This window comes from Schistocerca piceifrons, chromosome 4 (assembly GCF_021461385.2).
Source record: "Schistocerca piceifrons isolate TAMUIC-IGC-003096 chromosome 4, iqSchPice1.1, whole genome shotgun sequence".
Taxonomy (NCBI): domain Eukaryota; kingdom Metazoa; phylum Arthropoda; class Insecta; order Orthoptera; family Acrididae; genus Schistocerca; species Schistocerca piceifrons.
Window position 1 is genome coordinate 544,500,605 of NC_060141.1, and position 19,560 is coordinate 544,520,164.

The following is a 19,560-nucleotide window of genomic DNA, read 5'->3' on the forward strand; positions in this document are numbered from 1 at the left end:
ACAATAATTAAACATTTTGTATCAACACTCATAGCTAAAAGTGCTATTGAAACCAGGTAGGTTAGAGTGGAAAGAGGCTATCTTAGATGTCTTCTGAAATCTACGTGAATTGAAAGAATGCTTTGTTTGCATTACCAAACATTCCAAGTCCAATCGAGAAGTATTTCACTTTCTTCTACATAAATATCTCATAATAGTTGGAAGTAACATTATAGACATATGTACTTATTCACAAGTGTACCAGCAGTTGTAGTTGTTCTTATCCACCATTTGTGAATGGAACAGCAAGACTAGAAGAACACAGGACAACATAATGTGTACCCTCCAGCACTCACTACATACTTGTTTGCCGAGTTTCAATTTGGCACCATCAAGTGGTATTCCTGTTGGTTTGGTGGAAGGCTGTTCATACCTGGAACAGCTTTGTTGGTTGATTGCGAAAAGGAAAGTTGCTACTCACCTTACGGCAGATATGCTGAGTTGCAAATTGGCACAACAAAAAGACTGTTACAAATGAGCTTTCGGCCAGCAAGGCCTTTGTTAAAAATAGATGACAGACATGCACTGCCCCCAGATCACACCCTGTTAACTTTCCAGATTTTCTTAACCTCGAACCTTGCCTCACCATCATTCCACAAATCCCTCATCGGGCTAACCAACCTTATATCTGCAGGAAGAACCACAATCCACCATCTAAAAACTGATCCCGACCTTATAATACTACCTGTGAACAAAGGCTCCACCACTGTTGTTTTGAACTCCACCTACAAACCTTGCCACAAAGATCCGATTCCAGAAATCCAGCAGGATCTCCACTCTCTCCTCAAATCCTAGGCCCATCCTGGAACCCCTCCCCAGAGACCATCTCTCTGCTCACCCCTACCACTCCCTGCATGTCTATCTTCTACATGCTTCCTAAAGTCCATGAACCCAACCACTTAGGATGCCCGATTGTGGCCGGTTTCTCTCCCCCCCACTGAGAGAATCTCTGCTCTCGTAGACCAACACCTTCAACCTATTACCCAGAACATACCCTCCTATACAAAAGGTACTAACCATTTCCTCCACCGACTATCCACAGCTCCTATTCCTTTACCACAAGTTTCCCTGCTTGCCTCTATTGATGTCACCTTCCTTTACATTAACATCCCTAATGGCCATGGCCTTACCGCTATTAAACACTACGTTTATCAATGCCTGACAGATTCCAAACCAGCAACCTCCATACTGTATCCTCACCCACAATTAGTTCTCCTTTGAAGGCACTACGTACAAACAAATCCAGGGTACGTCTATGGGCTCTTGTATGGCACTGTTGTATGCCAACCTATTCATGGGTCATCTAGCGGAATCTTTCTGAACACCCAGAATCCTAAACCCCTCACCTGGTTCAGATTCTTTGATGACATCTTTGAGATTTGGATCAAGGGTGAGAGGACACACTATACACATTCCTCTAGAACCCCAGTGACTTCTCCCCCATTTGATTCACTTGGTCCTCCTCACTGTTGACCTCCACCTCAAATACGGCTACATCAATACCTCTGTCCATATCAAACCTACTAACCTCTAGCAATCCTCCACTTTGGCAGCTGCCACCCTTTCCATACCAAAAGCTCCCTTCCATACAGCCTAGAAACCCATGGTCATCGTATCGGCAGTGACAAGCGGTTCCTCTCAAACTATACTGAGGGTCTCACTGAAGCCTTCACAGACCATAATTATCTTCTCAATCTTGTACAAAAACAAATCTACCATGCCTTATCTTTCCAGTCTCCCACTGCCTCCCAAAATCTCACTGCCAGTCACAGAAGAGCATTCCCCTTGTAAATCAGTACCACCCAAGATTGGAGGAACTTAATTACATTCTCTGCCAGGGTTTCAGCTACGTCTTGTCATGTCCTGAAATGAGAAATGTCCTTCCCACAATACTTCCCACCCCTCCCACAGTGGTATTCTGCCATCCACCGAACCTGTGCAATATACTTGTCCATCCCTATACAACCCCTGCTCCCAACCCTTTACCAAATGGCACACACTGATTACTGTAAGTAATGTAGCTGACAGGTGCACAGTTGTGTTTCACATTTCTTTACTATCACTGTTCACAACACCCCATATATACAGTTAATATGGCCAATGGCCAGTCGACTGTGTGTGTGTGTGTGTGTGTGTGTGTGTGTGTGTGGGGCGGGGGGGGGGGGGGGCGAGTGTATACCTGTTCCTTTTTCCCCCTAAGGTAAATCTTTCCGCTCCCGGGATTGGAATGACTCCTTACCCTCTCCCTTAAAACCCACATCCTTTCATCTTTCCCTCTCCTTCCCTCTTCCCTGATGAAGCAACCGTGGGTTGCGAAAGCTTGAAATTTGTGTGTGTGTGTTTTTTATTGTGTCTTATCTACCAGTGCTTTCTCGTTTGGTAAGTCACAGCATCTTTGTTTTTTAATATATTTTCCCATGTGGAATGTTTCTTTCTATTTTATTCAAACTAAGCAAAAAAATAGATCTTGTGCTATATTCTTTAAAACTGAGGGCCAACTTTTCTCTTCTCTGTATGATGGTCTGTCAAGGCCGTTGTTTATCATTCTACAATATTGCTGCACACGTTGCTCGGAATCCCAGAACTATGTGGATATGCAATCAATGGGTTCAGAAGGGCCATATTCAGTTCCATGAAAGATCTCAGTAGCCCCTTGTGACTATCTTCTGAGAGGACAGACATATTATTCTCCTAGCTGCACGACATGATAGTCGCGACTTGCACCTTTAGTCAGGAAATGGGCTGGTATGCTGTTATGTAAGTACCCACACAGATAGTGCATTGACTCCTGGAGCAGCACCAACTATCAACAAGGCAGCCACTGTTACAGCTTCCCTGAGAGAACAGTGCAGAGAGACATGATGACAGTGGAGGATGCAGCAATAACACTGACTGCAGGAGTGGCACAGCACATGGAGTGCCATTAGGTATTTACAGTTGGTAATTTTGACAGCAGACATTACATTTCTGACATCTGGCCATGCAGTATCTTTGAGGCCTTTATGATATTATCTTTCAAGAAGATAATGCAAGAATACACATTATCCATTCTGTCTTTATCGATCTCGATACAGAGGGTGTTCTGCTGTTGTCCTATCCAACATGTTCTTCAGATGTCTCACATACTGTAAACAGCCGGTGATGGGTTGCTGAGAGACTGGCATATGACCACCATATTCCTTGCATTAGTTTGTGAGTGCATGTGCATGTTTGATGTTGCACATGACCAGTTTCAGAAGTCTACTGTTGACCTGCATTAACTTCAGCACAACAGGCTAATGAAGCTGTTGCACCTTTTTGCTTATGTAGGCCCCAGGCTAGCGGGTGGTATTGCTGTATCTTATCGTGCCAGGACTTATTGGTAATGTTCATATGGCAAGACTGAGAACATCTGGTTAAGACATTCAAAAGTGATAGGAGAGACACACAAGTGATTGAGAGTATGAGTCAGTCATGGAGGTGTGCTTGGATTATCTAATTAATTTGACAAACTTGCTGTAAATATCTGTTAAGTTGTAGGCATTTTTTAGTGCATTATGTGAATAATTTTCATAATACTGCAGTAAACTATATTTTACCTTTCCAGATTCTTTCAGTGTTTGAATGATAATTTTTTGTTTATAGAGTTTAAATGGCGCTCATAAGGATTGGGTATGTGGACTGACATTCATGCCCGGTGGTCAAATCCTCTTGTCAGTTTGCCGTGCAGGCATGGTTAAACTGTGGTCAGCAGACACTTGCAGCTTATTGGGAGAAATGAAAGCTCATGGATCTCCTATTAATGCCATTACCACGAACTCTTCACATATTTTCACAGCCTCTAGGTAAGCCCTCGTTATTATTTTAAAAATATAGTGGAATAGTGAAATGATTTCTCTCTCTCTCTCTCTCTCTCTCTCTCTCTCTCTCTCTCTCTCTCTCTGTCTATATATATATATATATTTTTTCTCTCTCTCACACACACACACACACACACACACACACACACACACACACACAATTTTATGACAGGCCCTAAATCAAACTAACTTCTATACACAACTACAAACACATGAATGCAATACATATAATGTTCTTCAAAGTACAACTGAACAGGCCAGGATAGGCATTCACGGTTGTACACATACCTGCCTTCTGATGGGTGGAACTGAAGGTTGCTGTTAACTGCATAGTAGTATAAAGTTGGTAACTTTTAAATCACAAATGTTTAAAATATTTACAACATAAATTGATTTACAACGTAAATTGATATTTTTCTCAAAGTGAAAGATAGTAAAAAATTAACTTTTGGTGCAGCTAAGATAGACAACACACTGGTAGCAGTTGAAGAAACATTCTCATGTAGGTAAACCGTTGCAGGCAGTCACAGGTATACACTAACAGCTAATATAAATCAAGCTATTATTATTTAAGTGTGGACGAGCAGAAAAAGAAACCTCAATAAAGGAAAAGTTGAGAAATAGGGAGAGGAAACAACATAACACCTTTAGATAATACTTTGTAAGGGCTTTATTATTGAAATTACTTTGTTCATTTTTCTACTGATGTGGGTACTTTTATTAAGTTTTTAAGTTTAAAATTCAAGCTCCCAAATTGTATCTACATGACACCGTCTAGGAACATAATTACAGATCTATGCATCGTACATCATGTACCCATTATTCAAAAGGTGAACCAAACGAAAATCTCCCACACTTTTGGTTCAGAACATCAGTTATGCCTTTTTTTATTTCTCTGAGGAGATGTTAGAGTGACATGTGAATTTGGAACCTGGCATTTACCTATGTAAATTTAGAAGACTGCTTAAGAAAGAATACTGTGCGGATGGCCATTGTACAGTATTTATCTTATGTCCTGTAGGTGAAAAAATTGTTTCATCACATTATTTTGTTATAAATTACCAAAAGTGTGTTCAGAGAAGGTATGTAAGGGTCCAAGTAAGAAGTAACACAGTTTTCTTATGTGTGGCTGAGGAAAACATTTCACACACACTTCTGCTCAGTAGCAACACAAGAAGGTCTCAGGGCTGGCCCTTAGGGCTGGCATAAAAGGCATCGATGAAACCACCCTTTCCCTTGAGGCATTGATTTCCACACATTTCATGATAAAAAACAACAGTTCAGTGTGACTAGCAATAGGAAGATTTTTTTGACAACCTTTGACACTGCTGGCACCGCCCAGATGATTCAACTATTCTCGAAGGACACCGTGGACATGCAGCCACATTATACACGATCAAGAGTGTAGTGCAACCATGAGTTTTGCTCTGGTGTACAGGGTGGAATGATGAGGGACCATTCAAAACCATTCAACAAAATTTGAACATGATCCAAAGCAGCAAGAGGTGTTATACTTTTTCAGCTCTCATGTTTTGCGCTCTCCTGTGATGTCGTTACAAGGGAGTGCAACAATAACACATGTGCAAATAAATGGCAAAGGGACCCTCTAAGCCCCCCCCCCCCCCCCTTGAGCCCTTTAAAAATGTATCTCTACAGAGAGAGAGAGAGAGAGAGAGAGAGAGAGAGAGAGAGAGAGAGAGAGAGAGCCAGTCATTGATTTATAGGTGCCAGCATGACTGGCATCACTTTTGACTAGCTCACTAGCTCAGCGACACAGCACTACTCAACTTGGGGTGTCGAAATGGTTGCCTGTCATAAAAGCACCTGGTAATCAGTGAGTGCTGGCTGTATCTGTACAGGTGCTTTTTAAAGTGCGCAATAAAGGGGTGCGTGTGGCACCAAGGGTGTTGCTGAATTGAGGATCTTAGAGGGACACTTTGCTATTTTATTCATGCATGTGTCAATGTTGCTCCCCCCATGATCACAGCCCAGGAAGGTGTGAAACAAGAGAGCTGAAAATCATAAACACTGTTTGCTATTCTGGATCATGTTCAAATTTCATTGAATGGTTCTGAATGGTCCCTTGTGGCTCCACACTGTACACCAGAGCAAAAGCTTGTGGATGCACTACACTCCTGTGGGGTGTGATCATGTTCAATAGGGCTGCATGCCCACAATGTGCTTAGAGAATGGTTGAATCATCTGGGGAGAGGAGGGGGGGGGGGGTTGTCAGCAGTGTCAACATTTGTCGAGAATGTCTTCCTACTGCTCATCGCACTGCAAACTGTCGTTTGCAACCATGAAACATGTGGACCTCGAATGAATTTCTGAGCTGTGGCCTTTCTTTGTATGTGTCAAAATCATGCTGTTTGATGTGTTGCCAAGCCTGATGGTCATGTCACAGGACACCACACTTTTGCACCCTTGCAGAGGAAGCTTGTTGGTAAATTTGAGCCAAATTTTAAACTTCTGTGTTGCAATGGGAGACAATAACATGTTCTTGAAAAAGTGACCCCATAAGTGAATTGCACAGTGTAATATACAAGGTAGTACTTGATTATTAAGTCAGTCACCAGAAAGAAACTGCTTGGGAACCAATGGTAACACCAAATAAGAATTTCACCTTATTCGTGGAGTCAGATTAGTGTTTTTTGACAACAGTTTAGCCTTCTTTTTTAAAAAAATAATAAAAATTACACCCATATTAAGTGAAGGAAGTCTCATTTTGTACTTAATTTGAAATAAATGAATTTGCAGAACTGTTATTCACATTTTTAGTTTTGAGTGTAACAAGACTAGCACTGTACAGCAGTGCATGCGGTGTGTGTGTGTGTGTGTGTGTGTGTGTGTGTGTGTGTGTGTGTGTGTGTGTGGTGGGGGGGGGCGGGGGAGGTGGGAAGGAGGGGGGGGGGGGAGGCTGTTTGTATTTATCCAAAGTTGCACAATAATCATACGATTCAAAAGGCAGACTTGTGAACAAATATGCAGTTCCCTCAGAAATAGATATAGCCTGACCATAGCAAGTTTAACATTGACCTTAAAGTGGGCACACTAACATTAACCTTCAAGCAGGTACATGTATGTATTAAGTGTACCAACCACAAATAAAATTGTTCTGCACCGTTCCATTGTTATTTCACAATTATGAGCCTGTACATCTCCCCTCATTATCACTGTGTTACCTAAACAATAAATCGTTTTGTAACGCTTGCAGTTGAGCGAGCTGAGTGAGGAAAAATTTATGGTTTGTGAAAGAAAATGACCCACATTATGGGCTAGCAGCACAATCCTACAATGAGGCTGTTGTCTGCAAGATAATTAGTAATTGAATAAGCAGTTGGTTGGGATCTGATGCAAAAACACTACTTAATGCTTTGAGTGGGTCATTACTGTGGGGTAACACCTGTCTGTGGCAACAGAGTGATATAATGAAAGTTTATTTTATTATTGTTTATTTAACAATGCTTTAGCTCACATAATTTAAGATTGGTTTTATATTGTTTCATTGAACAGTGATTTTGCTCATATATGTTCACGTTGGTAACATAAAAGACAGTTATTCCTTACATGCATACAAGGTATGCCATGCACCCGCTTTTTTTATGAAAAACGTTGTGCCTGCTCGAGGATTAAAATAATCAACATTTGTGATATGAAGGGACAGAAAAGAGTAATAAACGGTCACAACATTTCATCAGATTTTATAAATTTGTTGGAATTAAAACATTTACGTAAAAAAAAAAAAAAAAAAAAAAAGGATTTCTGAGTCTGGTTTAAGTAAACTGTAATAGAATAACACAATAGCAAATTAATGGAGTCTAGTATAGGGATCCTATGGTAATGAGTCATTCACATTGGTTACTGTTTGTACATTTTGAACATTTTCTATCTGTTAATTAAACACTTTGTTTTTCAGTTCTTACATATTTACAGAACATATGGTTGCAACCATGACCAGCTAACATAGCTTAAAGACTGTCACATGAAAATGAACACACAAAATAGCAGAGATTGGAACTATATATATGTTTTCTTCCACTCAATCTCAGACTTTCTAGCATGTAAATAGCCACTGTGTGACAATAATGTTGCTATTTTCCCCTTGAAAGCACAGTTCCGCAGCTGCAACTCTCTCTCCGCCCCCCACACCCACTCTCTCCACCCCTATAACTTTATGGATTGCAGCCCCATTCTCAAGCACCCCTGTATGGAAATAACAGATAAAGAGCAAATGTCGTCAAAAGGATGCAGATTTTTGTGTACCTCATTAAAAAAGGATTATAGTAATATTAATGTATGTAATAGATAATAGGACTTCAGTCCCTACAAGAAATAAAATGATTAGGTTGCAGATAGCTTTTTAATGTGCTTATCAAATAGCTATACTTAAACATAGAAATAAAACAGAGATGAAGGTGGTAAAACTACCAATAAGAAGTAACAATAAGCTATAGAATCTAAATACATGTTTAATTGATGTACGATGTTCACAGCATGTTTTATGCTGTGTTTGTTGTGGTCTTCAGTCTGAAGACTGGTTTCATGCAGCTCTCCATGCTTCTCTATCATGTGCAAGCATCTTCATCTCCAAATAACTGCTGCAACCCCCACCCATTTGATTCTGCGTACTGTACTCATCTCTTGATTTCCTTCCGTAATCCCCCCCCTCTCTCTCTCTTTTTTCTTTTCATTCCCTCCAATACTAAACTGATGATTCCTAGATGTCTCAGCATATGTTGTATCAGCTGATCCCCTTTTTAGCAGTGTTATGAAAATTATCAATATCAATGAAATTCTCCAACAGCCACGCAACTAATATGTTATTTTACTTTATTTTGATGACAACCAGTTTTGGCATTCCATTATGCCATCATCAGGCCTCTGCATAGTAAAAGAGTATACATGTAGTGTATACCAGGTTGTACAAAGCAGCCTTACAGAAAATGGCGGGTAATCATAAAAGCACTTAAAGCTACATAATGAAAGTAGTGGCATTAAACCAAATCTCAAAAAAAAAAAAAAAAAAAAAAAAAAAAAAAACTTGACGCAAAACCCAATGGCAGATGACATAATTAAGAGAAAAACAGCATGCAAAGAGCATGCTAAGAATATTCACAAGTACCTTATGGGCCTAGGTTGTACAGCAAATCAAAATAAAAAGATATGATTTGGTATCCTTTATATCATTTAACAGGTCGGCATTACCACAGTGAAACATACCAATAAGGATCTCAAATCCTGTTTAACGAAGGGGAGTCCTCAAAGTACTCATCTGACAGTGTCCTACTATTTCTCTGGGGGTGTGAGGAAATACCCTAATGAGCTATCTCCAGATGATGAGTCCATCTAAATAATAAGACATAGCAAGTTGTCGCGATAGATAATGAGGGTATGGAAAAAGGTAAAAGATAAGTGAGTGTGCAAAGACCACTGTATCATCAAAGTTGAATCCCACAAAGTGAGTAACGTATTTACATGCCCAAGAGGGCACCGATGGCGCACGAAAAAGTGTTTATTACCTGGAACCATATTATAAAGTATTTGTGGAATGAACAATGCTACTCAAAGCATGGCCAGTAACTTCTTTATAAATCGTATCTTTTTATTTCGATTTGCTGTATAACCTTTGTGAATATTCTTAGCAAGTTTTTTTTGATGGTGTGACAACTAATTATATCACCAGTGCCTAGGCCATAAATATGTATATTATTGTATTTCATAGATTATTGTGTGAGCTTTTACTTTAAAAGAAGATAAGTCCTCACAGATACTATGGGTTTCCTCATCTATAAGCATTATATAGAATTATTATTATTATTATTTTAATATTTTTTTTAAGGCAAGCTTTGTTTCAGAAGAGCTCCTGATTGTATACTGTCTAGTTCTGATCTTTTTAATGTTTTTACATGTTCTCTTGTAAATCAGTGGTTTTATGACTAACAAATATGTATGCATGTTGTAGTATATTGCACTGGATGTACACAGAGATTTGGTTTAATGCCATTACTTTCATTTTGCAGCTTTTAAACGCTTTTATGATTACCTGTCATTTTCTGTAAGCTTGCTTTGTGTACCCTGAAATACACTGCATGTATAATATTTTACTATACAGGGGTTTGAAGAGGGCATAGTGGAGTACCAAACTGGTTTTCATCAAAATAAAATAAAATAACATCTTAGTTACAGGCCTGTTGGAGCATTTCATAGACATTGACAATTACTTAACCAGCTGATGTTCCCTGTCCATGATGGATCAACACAGATATTATGAAAAGGATAGTTGCTAATCAGTATTAGCAGATATGCTGAGTTGCTGGTGGGCACAACAAAAAGACTGTCACAAAATGAGCTTTTGGCCAACAAGGCCTATGTCAAAAATAGACACCACACACACACACACACACACACACACACACACACACACACACACACACACACACACTAATGCAACTCAAACACACATGACCATAGTCTCTGGCAGCTGAAGCCAGAATACGAGTAGCAGCGCATGATGGGAGAGGTATAACTGGGTGGGGATAGGGAGGAGGCTGGGGCAAGGATAGCGAGGGATAGCAGGGTAATTGGTGTGGGGGGGGGGGGGGGCCGTGAAGTGCTGATAGTACCAGGGTGGCAAGGGGTTGGGACCAGGGGTTGTGTAGGGATTGATGAGGATATTTTGTAGGTTTGGTGGGTGGCAGAATATCACTCGTCGTGCCCTGAAATAAAAAATGTCCTACGCATTACCTTTCCGAACCCCCCCCCCCCCCACCAGTGGTATTATGCAACCACCCACCAGACCTACACAATATCCTTGTCAATCCCTACACAGTCCCTGCTCACAACCCCTTGTCTCATGACTCGTACCCCTGATGCAAGACCTGTCCCATACATCCTCCCACCACTGTCTGCTCCAGTCTGGTCACAAACATCACCTATCCCATCAAAGGTAGGGCTGCCTGTGAGACCAGTCGTGATCTAAAAGCTCAGCTGCAACCACTGTTCTGCATTCTATGTGGGCATGACAACCAACAAGGTGTCTGTCCACATGGTGACCACCGACAAACTGTGGCCGAGAAACAGCTGACCACCCTGTTGCAGAGCACACTGCCCAGCATGATGTTCTTCATTTCAAAGACTGTTTCACATCCTGTGCCATCTGGATTCCTGAACTGCACAGGTGGGAACTCTTCGTGCAATATATCCTAAGTTCCCATAACCCTCCTGGCCTCAACCTTCATTAGTCATTGTCCTTCCCCATCTAGCCCCTTCCTTGTTCCCATTCCAGCACTACACAGCCCTCTGTTCCACCAACACACCCAGTCTTTTTATTTTCTCTCCTTTTCTGCTACCCTTGCCTCTCCCCCACCCTCCGTCTTACCTCCCAACTGTGCGTAGCTACCCTATCCTCTCTTGATCTCGTCCCTGTGTGCTCCCACTAGCCACACTTCACCGACTCCCACCCCTACCCTGCTACCCCTCCATCTCCCCGTCCCAGCCTGCTCCTTACCCCCACCTGGTTGCCTCTCCATCATGCGCTGCTACTTGTAGTATAGCTTTAGCTGCCAGAGACCAAGTTCATTTTGCGACAGTCTTTTTGTTGTGCCTATCTGTTACTCAGCATATCTGATATATGGTGAGTAGCAACTAACCTTTTCATAATATTGTTACATTCCATTCTGGATTTTCCATTGTTTGATACCTTTTTTAATCAAGTTATGCCACAAATTTATTTTCTCGCCAATTCCAGTCACTACCTCCTCATTAGTTACATTATCTAACCAACTAATTTGTAGCATTCTGCTGTTGCACCACATTTATAAAGCTCCAGTTCTTTTCTTTTCTGAACTGCTTATCATCCATGTTTTTCTTCCATACAAGGCTACACCCCTGACAAATGAATTCAGAAAGCACTTCTTAAGACTTAAATTTATGTTTGGTATTAACAAATTTCTCTTCTTCAGAATTACTTTTCTTGCCTTTGTCATCCTACATTTTATATCCTACCTACTTCAGCTGTTATCAATTACGAGGGGCATTCAATAAATAATGTATCACATTTTTTCCTTTGCCAATTTCAGGTAGAAAAATTCAGAATGTGTTGTGGGATACTTACAGTTCAGCCTCTGCAGTTTCCTGTAGTTTTGATAAGTGGCAGTGCTGTACATAGCCTTCAAAATGGTGTCAGTAACGTACCTTCATTCCAAGCAGAGAGCTGCCAGTTAGTTGGTTAGTTAGTTGCATGTTCCATGGATCATTTCCCATGGTAGATTGGATGATGTTGAACAAGTCATTTTAAACTCACATTTTAAATTAACTTGTATGTATGGTTACATCCTGAACATTTCTAAAATGTTTTTTTAATACAAAAACAAAAAAAAGACATATAGATGAGAGTTAGTAATTCCTGCCTACCACCTTTTACGCGTTATGGTAATAGAAGTTCTACTACAGAATAGAAGGAGCTGTCAAGGAGAAACTTTCTCAGTTTGTTTTCAAATTTTACTTTGTTGTCAGCCAGACATTTTATGTCACTGGGTAAATGAACAAAAATTTTAGTTGCAGCATTGTGCACTCTGCTTTTTGTGCTGCAGATAATCTTAAATTTTTCCTTCCATTGTTGTAATTCTGTACATCATTGTTCCTTTTAAAGTTTAGTGGATTGTTTACAACAAACTTCATGAGGGAATAAATATACTGCGAAGCAGTAGTCAGAATGCCCAACTACTTAAACATGAAGGCTTTCTTTCTTAAAGAGTAGTTAACCCAGAGCATTATTCAGTATGACATTATTGACTGAAAATATGAAAAATATGTCAACTTACTGATAGTATCTCCCTGAGATTTGCAGTGGTTGTAAGTGCAAATGTGGCTGAACTATGTTGTTTGAGGAGTTACAAAATGTGCTTTTTCCCATTTAAATTCTCATCAAATTGACACCTTCAAATTTTGAAGTTTCCATGCTATTTATTATTTCCTCACCATCTGTTGCATTTGTCATTGGTGTAGGAACCCTAGATGTGCAGAACTGAATATATCGTGTCTTTCTAAAATTGAGGGTGAGACCATTCACAGAAAGCCAGTCAATCACACTCATACTTTTAAGAACTTTGTTTACAGTGTCTTGTGTTTTTGCATATATGCTTGGACTGATTGCAATAGAAGTATCATTTGCAAAAAGAACTAATCCCGCTTGTTGTATACTAGACAGAAGATTGTTCAAATATATGAGGAACAAAGTAATCTAAAACTGAGCTCCAGGGAACCACATGTGATTTCTCCCCAGTTAGAGCTCTATTCTCGGACTATGTTGGTTATTGGTTATTGAGTTTCTTTGGGTGGAAAACCAGTTTATCACAGGTATTTGTAGATGCTTCAAGAATGTTTACAGAGACCTGGCAGTGAAAAAACGCATCACGAATCACTGGGCAAGGTGTCTTTCATCATTGTAACCAGGTGGCACAAACTAGTCTGATCTCCTGCACATCGGTCGGCTGTACACAGCTGTGACTCTTGCATTGTTGGCTGCAGAACTCTCATTTTAGGTGATCGGTGAATCACAGTCAAACACTCGCTGCACAACTGGATGTCTCTGTTGGTAGTGCAGACACAATCGTCCACAAGTTACGGTGCTCAAAGGTGTTTGTCCACTGGGTTCCTCACCACCCAACAGACGACCATAAAGAGCAACAAAGGACCACCTATTCAAATTGCTTGTGTGTTATGAGGTTGGTTATGACAATTTTTAGTTGAACATTATCACAGGTGATGAAACAAGGGTTTGGTATTTCAAACCAGAAACAAAATGGCAATCCATGGACTGCTGCAATGCCACCTCTCCTCTGAAGGAAAAGTTCAAAGCTGCACTCTTAGTTGGTAATGATCTTCTGGGACTCTGAAGGTGTTACTGTTTGATGTCTTCCCTCAAGGCACAACAATTACTCAGAAGTGTATTGTAGTGCCCAATGAAGAATGAACTCTGTGGGAAGCACTGCATGGATGGTGGGGAGGTTATTGATGCTGCAAGACATTGGCTCTGATGTTGACCAGTAGAGTGGTAGTGTGTGGGCGTACACTCTCTCCCAGGAAGGTGGTATAAGGCCATCACATTGAACGAAGTTACATTGAAAAATAAGATTTCGTAGCCAAAAGAGTAGGGAATAATATGGTGTATTGGAATTTTGAATAAAATCAATCCATTTCAGAAAAAATGAGTTGCATTATTTGTTGAACGCCCCTCATATTTTACTTCCCGAACAGCAAGACTCATCTACTACTTTAGTGTCTCTTTTCCTAATCTAATTCTTTTGTATTGCGTGATTTAAGTTGACTATATTGCATTACCCTTGTTTTCCTTTGTTAATGTTCAATTTATCTCCTTCTCTCAAGATACTGTCCATTCTGTTCAGTTGCACTTCTGATCCTTTGCTGTCTGACAGAATTAGTGTCATTGGCAAAGTGCAAAGTTTTTATTTCTCCTTCCTGAATTTTAATTCCCTTTCAGAATTTCTACTACCTTTCCTTCACAACTTGTTCAATGTTCAGATTAAAGACTCTTAAATACAACGTGTGTGTAACCTGCTGACTACTTTTATGCCTCATTGACATAATGCATAAAGTGAGTAACTGTGTAGTTAATAACTATGTACTACTTTTTCTGTATCATCTTCTGTGGGGGAAAAAAACAGCATGAAAGAAGTAGCAAAATTAGTCAAAAATTGATATTTATATAGGTATCTACAGAAGAAGCAAAATCCAAACAACGGAAACTCGAGGTACGAATATCAACAATGTAGGAAAAGATAGATTGCTACTTACCATAAAGAAGACACTTCAAGTTATAGGCTCAATTAAAAGACACTCGCATGTAGCTTTTGGCCCCAGCCTTTGCCAGTAGGAAAAAAAAAAAAAAAAAAAACCCACACGCACGCGCACCATCACATCACATCACACCAGCCTGAGATGCTGGAGGGATTTGGCGGTCGTGTGTTTGTGTTTGTGTGTGTGTGTGTGTGTGTGTGTGTGTGTGTGTGTATTGAGAAAGGCTGTGGCCAAAAGCCACGTGTGAGTGTCTTTTAATTGTGCCTGCCTGCAACTTGACTTGTCGTATTTATGGTAATTAGCAATCATCTTTTCCTACATTGTTGAAAATGTAAAATTGTAAACTTTGCCAGGCAATGGGTGAATGTGTGATGCTGCAGCGCAGTTCTGTGATGCAGCTGGGATTGATAGTAAACATGAGACATATCAGTACGAAGGCATGAATGACGTCTTTGCATATTTCGTTCTGGGTGCTCAGTTGGACAATAACTATGTCGTGCAAACAGGTACATGAACAATATATGCAGATATCATCCTTTGTTAGAGGACGTATAGTTGGGCTCAAACAAGCTGGCTGGAGTAATTGGTGAATCGCTCGACATTTCAAAGGAGTGATTGCACTATTTGACGAAGTTGGCAGGAACAGGTGAACCATGGCAGAACACAGCATTAAATAGGAAGCAGTTGACCTAGAGAGATTATGGAACATAAGGACTGAGCAATTGTCAGAGTCGCTCAGAGCCCCAGTTTTTCGTCATTATCATCAGTCCAACAAGCAACTGGTGTTTCAGTGAGCCCAAGTACCATTAACTTCACAGAAAGGAGGCTGAGTTCACAGCGCCCCTTGCAGTGACTACCATCGACCTCTGTACACCACTGTAGTGTTGTTGGGCACATTTGGCCTGGAATCTCATTGGATGGAATAGATCTGTCTTTACTGATGAGCCTAACTTTGAATTGAGCCCTGATGACCAGCAAAGATGTGTCTGGAGACTCCTCTGTCAGTGGTGAATACCAACCTGATTGTCGCCCACCATACGGTCTGACAACAAGTAGTGATGATCTGGGGTGCCATTTTTTAATATCAGGACACCTTTGGTTACCACCTGTGGCACCCTTACAGCACAGTTGCATGTTGATGACATTCTACACCTGTTAAGTAACTCTCAATGGCAAGCCATCCTGGGTATACATTTCAGCAAGATAATGCCTGCCTGTGCACAGAGGGGTTTGCTACTGCTGGTCTTTGTACTTGCTAAACACTGTTGCAGCTAGCGAGGTCACCAGCTCTCTCCCCAACTGAGAGCATTTGGAGCAGTTTGGGCAGGAACCTCCAACCAGCTTGTGATTTTTATGATCCGATATGACAATTCGACAGAATTTGGCCAGATATCCCTCAAGAGGACATCCAAAAACTCTTACAGTTAATGCCCAACTGAATAACTGCTTCTATAAGGGCCAGAGGTGGACCAACTTGTTATTGAGTTGCTCAATTTGTGAAGCTCTTTCTCTTGAATAAATCGTGCAGATTTGTCTGAAATTGCAAACATTTGTTTGTCTGTACATGTATATCGCATCTATCAATTTCTATCCTATTTGGATAATTCCTTTTTGTGGTGTATGTATATATATAATAGAGGGAAACATTCCATGTGGGAAAATATATATATATAAAAACAAAGATGATGTAACTTAGCAAACAAAAGCATTGGTATGTTGATAGAGACACAAGCCCCCACACAAAATTCAAGCTTTCGCAACCCACGGTTGATTCATCAGGAAAGAGGGAAGGAGAGGGAAAGGGTAAGGAGTCATTCCAATCCCGGGAGCAGAAAGACTTACCTTAGGGGGAAAAAGGGACAGGTACACACACACACACACACACACACACACACACACACACACATATATCCGTCCACAGATGTCAGTCAAGGTGGAAGTACAGAGGCAAAGATGTTGTTGAATGACAGATGAGGTACGAGCGGCAGCAACTTGAAATTAGCGGAGTAGGTGGTGGTGGGAGGGTGCATGGGACTTCCTGTAACCCGGTAGATGTACACGATCAAAGGCAGAGCCACATGTGAAAGCACCCACGTGATTTACCAACTGACATACCTACACTGTGAAGCCTTCTATGTGGGAATGACAGGCAACAAACTCTCCATTCGCATGAACGGACACAGGCAGACAGTGTTTGTTGGTAATGAGGATCACCCTGTGGCTAAACATGCCTTGGTGCACGGCCAGCACATTTTGGCACAGTGTTACACCGTCCTGGTTATCTGGATACTTCCAACTGACACCAACCTATCAGAACTCTGGAGATGGGAACTTGCCCTTCAATATATTCTCTCTTCCCATTACCTACCAGGCCTCAACCTCCGCTAATTTCAAGTTGCTGCCGCTCGTACCTCACCTGTCGTTGAACAACATCTTTGCCTCTGTACTTCCGCCTCGACTGACATCTCTGCCCAACCTCTTTGCATTTACACGTCTGCCTGTGTCTGTATATGTGCGGATGGATATGTGTGTGTGTGTGTGTGTGTGTGTGTGTGTGTGTGTGTGTGTGCGCGTGAGAGTGTATACCTGTCTTTTTTTCCCCCTAAGGTAAGTCTTTCCACTCCCGGGATTGGAATGACTCCTTACCCTCTCCCTTAATACCCACATCCTTTCATCTTTCCCTCTCCTTCCCTCTCTCCTGATGAAGCAACCTTGGGTTGCGAAAGCTTGAAATTTTTGTGTGTGTTTGTGTGTTTTTTAGTGTCTCTATCAACATACCAACGCTTTCGTTTGGCAAGTTACAGCATCTTTGTTTTTATAGATATTTTTCCCACATGGAATTAGTCCCTATGTTATATATACATCTCCCTCTTCTCCTCCCCATTTTGTGTAGTAAAATCAATAATATCCATGAAACTTCCTGGCAGATTAAAACTGTGTGCCCGACTGAGACTCGAACTCGGGACCTTTGCCTTTCGCGGGCAAGTGCTCTACCATCTGAGCTACCGAAGCACGACTCACGCCCGGCACTCACAGCTTTACTTGTGCCAGTATGTCGTCTCCTACCTTCCAAACTTTACAGGAGCTCTCCTATGAACCTTGCAGGACTAGCTCTCCTGAGAGAAAGGATACAGCGGAGACATGGCTTAGCCACAGCCTGGGGGATGTTTCCAGAATGAGATATTCTGGAATAATATCCATATTTCTGTTTGTTAAAATGTGTTTTGATGCAAATAATTTTTACAGGTGTTTGAAATGTGTCTGTCACTTATCTTTCTGTTCATATCCATGTATTGGAATTGTAGATTTTTACAACTGGTAATCAGATTAATTTTGATTTCAAATGCCTATTTGAAAATAATCAAGTGTATCTTGTGACAGTTTTATTATTTTTGGAATGGATAGTATTTTTTTTTTTTTTGTTGGGATCGATATTATGGGCATCCACGAAATTTCTCCAAGAGGGCAGCAAGATTTTAAAATTGAAATATTTTAGACGACTGATTCAGTTACAGAACATGTATTGCCCGAAGAACTAAAATTGATACTGTGTTTACAGATCTTAATTGTACTCGAATGATTGTCATGTGTCCTATCAATATTTTTTTAAGGTGGATTACTTTTGTACATAAATGGTAACTGTATTCCATTAGTATATGATAATTTCATGTTTTTATATTATTAATATGAATGTGAGTGCCAGCTTAGAAATCAGTGTTCTGGAATTACATTTTGTTTCGAGTAGAGCCAAAGTATCCAATGAGTTATTAACAATATTTTTAATACTATAAAGTGTGCGAAGGTCCCAATGCCTGGAGAAGGCATGTTCTTTTGAAGTTGAAATTTAACATTCTTTCTTTCTTCTTGACTGACTCAGTTTGGTCTTCAAATGTATAAATGTACACTTAATGCAAAGCATAGTGTCTTTAAGAGTCTTCAGCAATAGCTATGTGGTTCAGAACCAAATGTAGACTCAGCAAGCCTTTAAGAGTCTCCTGTGTCTATAGGAAAGCAGTCAATTACCATTGTGGTTATATTGTGCAGGAAGATGAGAGGTATACTTGTGGGAATGGGAGGTGGGTAGGTACACATCATGTTTATAATGTGCTGGGATAGCCTGACTTTCTGCACCAGGCATTGGCTAAGTCCTTTTCTTCAGTTTTATAAGGTGTGCATGATAGAGTGATACAGAAAAGATTGAAGACTCTTTATTTTGGCTGTGTTCTGGAAAGTTTTGCACCCATTCACATAAGACACTACTGAAACTGCCACCATACCAAGGAAACAATATAATATCCAATAAATGTGTTACAACCAAACAAATCTGAGTAATATAGTAATTGGTAGAGCTACAGTATTTCCCATCACACACAGTATGTCTAAATCTCTGGTTTACTACAATTGCAGACAAGCATTGCTAGAAATGTGAGTGAGTTTTTTAACAAAAAGAAATTGCATACCCCAGATTCCAGGAGGGGGCAGCCCCTTGCAGATGCATATATGCAGTAGGTATCTGTAAAGTAAATATTATATAAATAAATGTGGCAGAGTAGTTCTGGCAGAATGTAAGTACTTTAGGAGTAAGTGATATTGAGACACACACACACACACACACACACACACACACGCACACACACACACACACGCACACACTCCTACCTGTGCAGCTACGTAGTACCAGCTGAACACACCCCCCCAATGTAGGATGCTTTACATCTCTCTTGTTCCATTTGCACTTGGAATATAGACTGTTTCCATTGCTGTGATAGTTACTATTTTTTCTATGAATTAATAGAGGGAAACATTCCACATGGGAAAAATATATCTAAAAACAAAGATGATGTGACTTACCGAACGAAAGCGC

At 40.5% G+C, this 19,560-nt stretch overlaps 1 protein-coding gene across 3 annotated transcripts in view; it reads left to right on the top strand.

Annotated features, from left to right (window-relative positions):
• LOC124795495 (kinesin-like protein KIF21A) overlaps nucleotides 1-19,560 on the top strand; it is a 493,366-nt gene that overhangs the window by 444,937 nt on the left and 28,869 nt on the right. For all 3 annotated transcript variants that reach the window (XM_047259545.1, XM_047259547.1, XM_047259546.1), the window contains one exon: nucleotides 3,664-3,863. In XM_047259545.1, coding sequence (XP_047115501.1) covers nucleotides 3,664-3,863 — 200 coding nt within the window. The remainder of the gene's footprint in view (nucleotides 1-3,663; nucleotides 3,864-19,560) is intronic.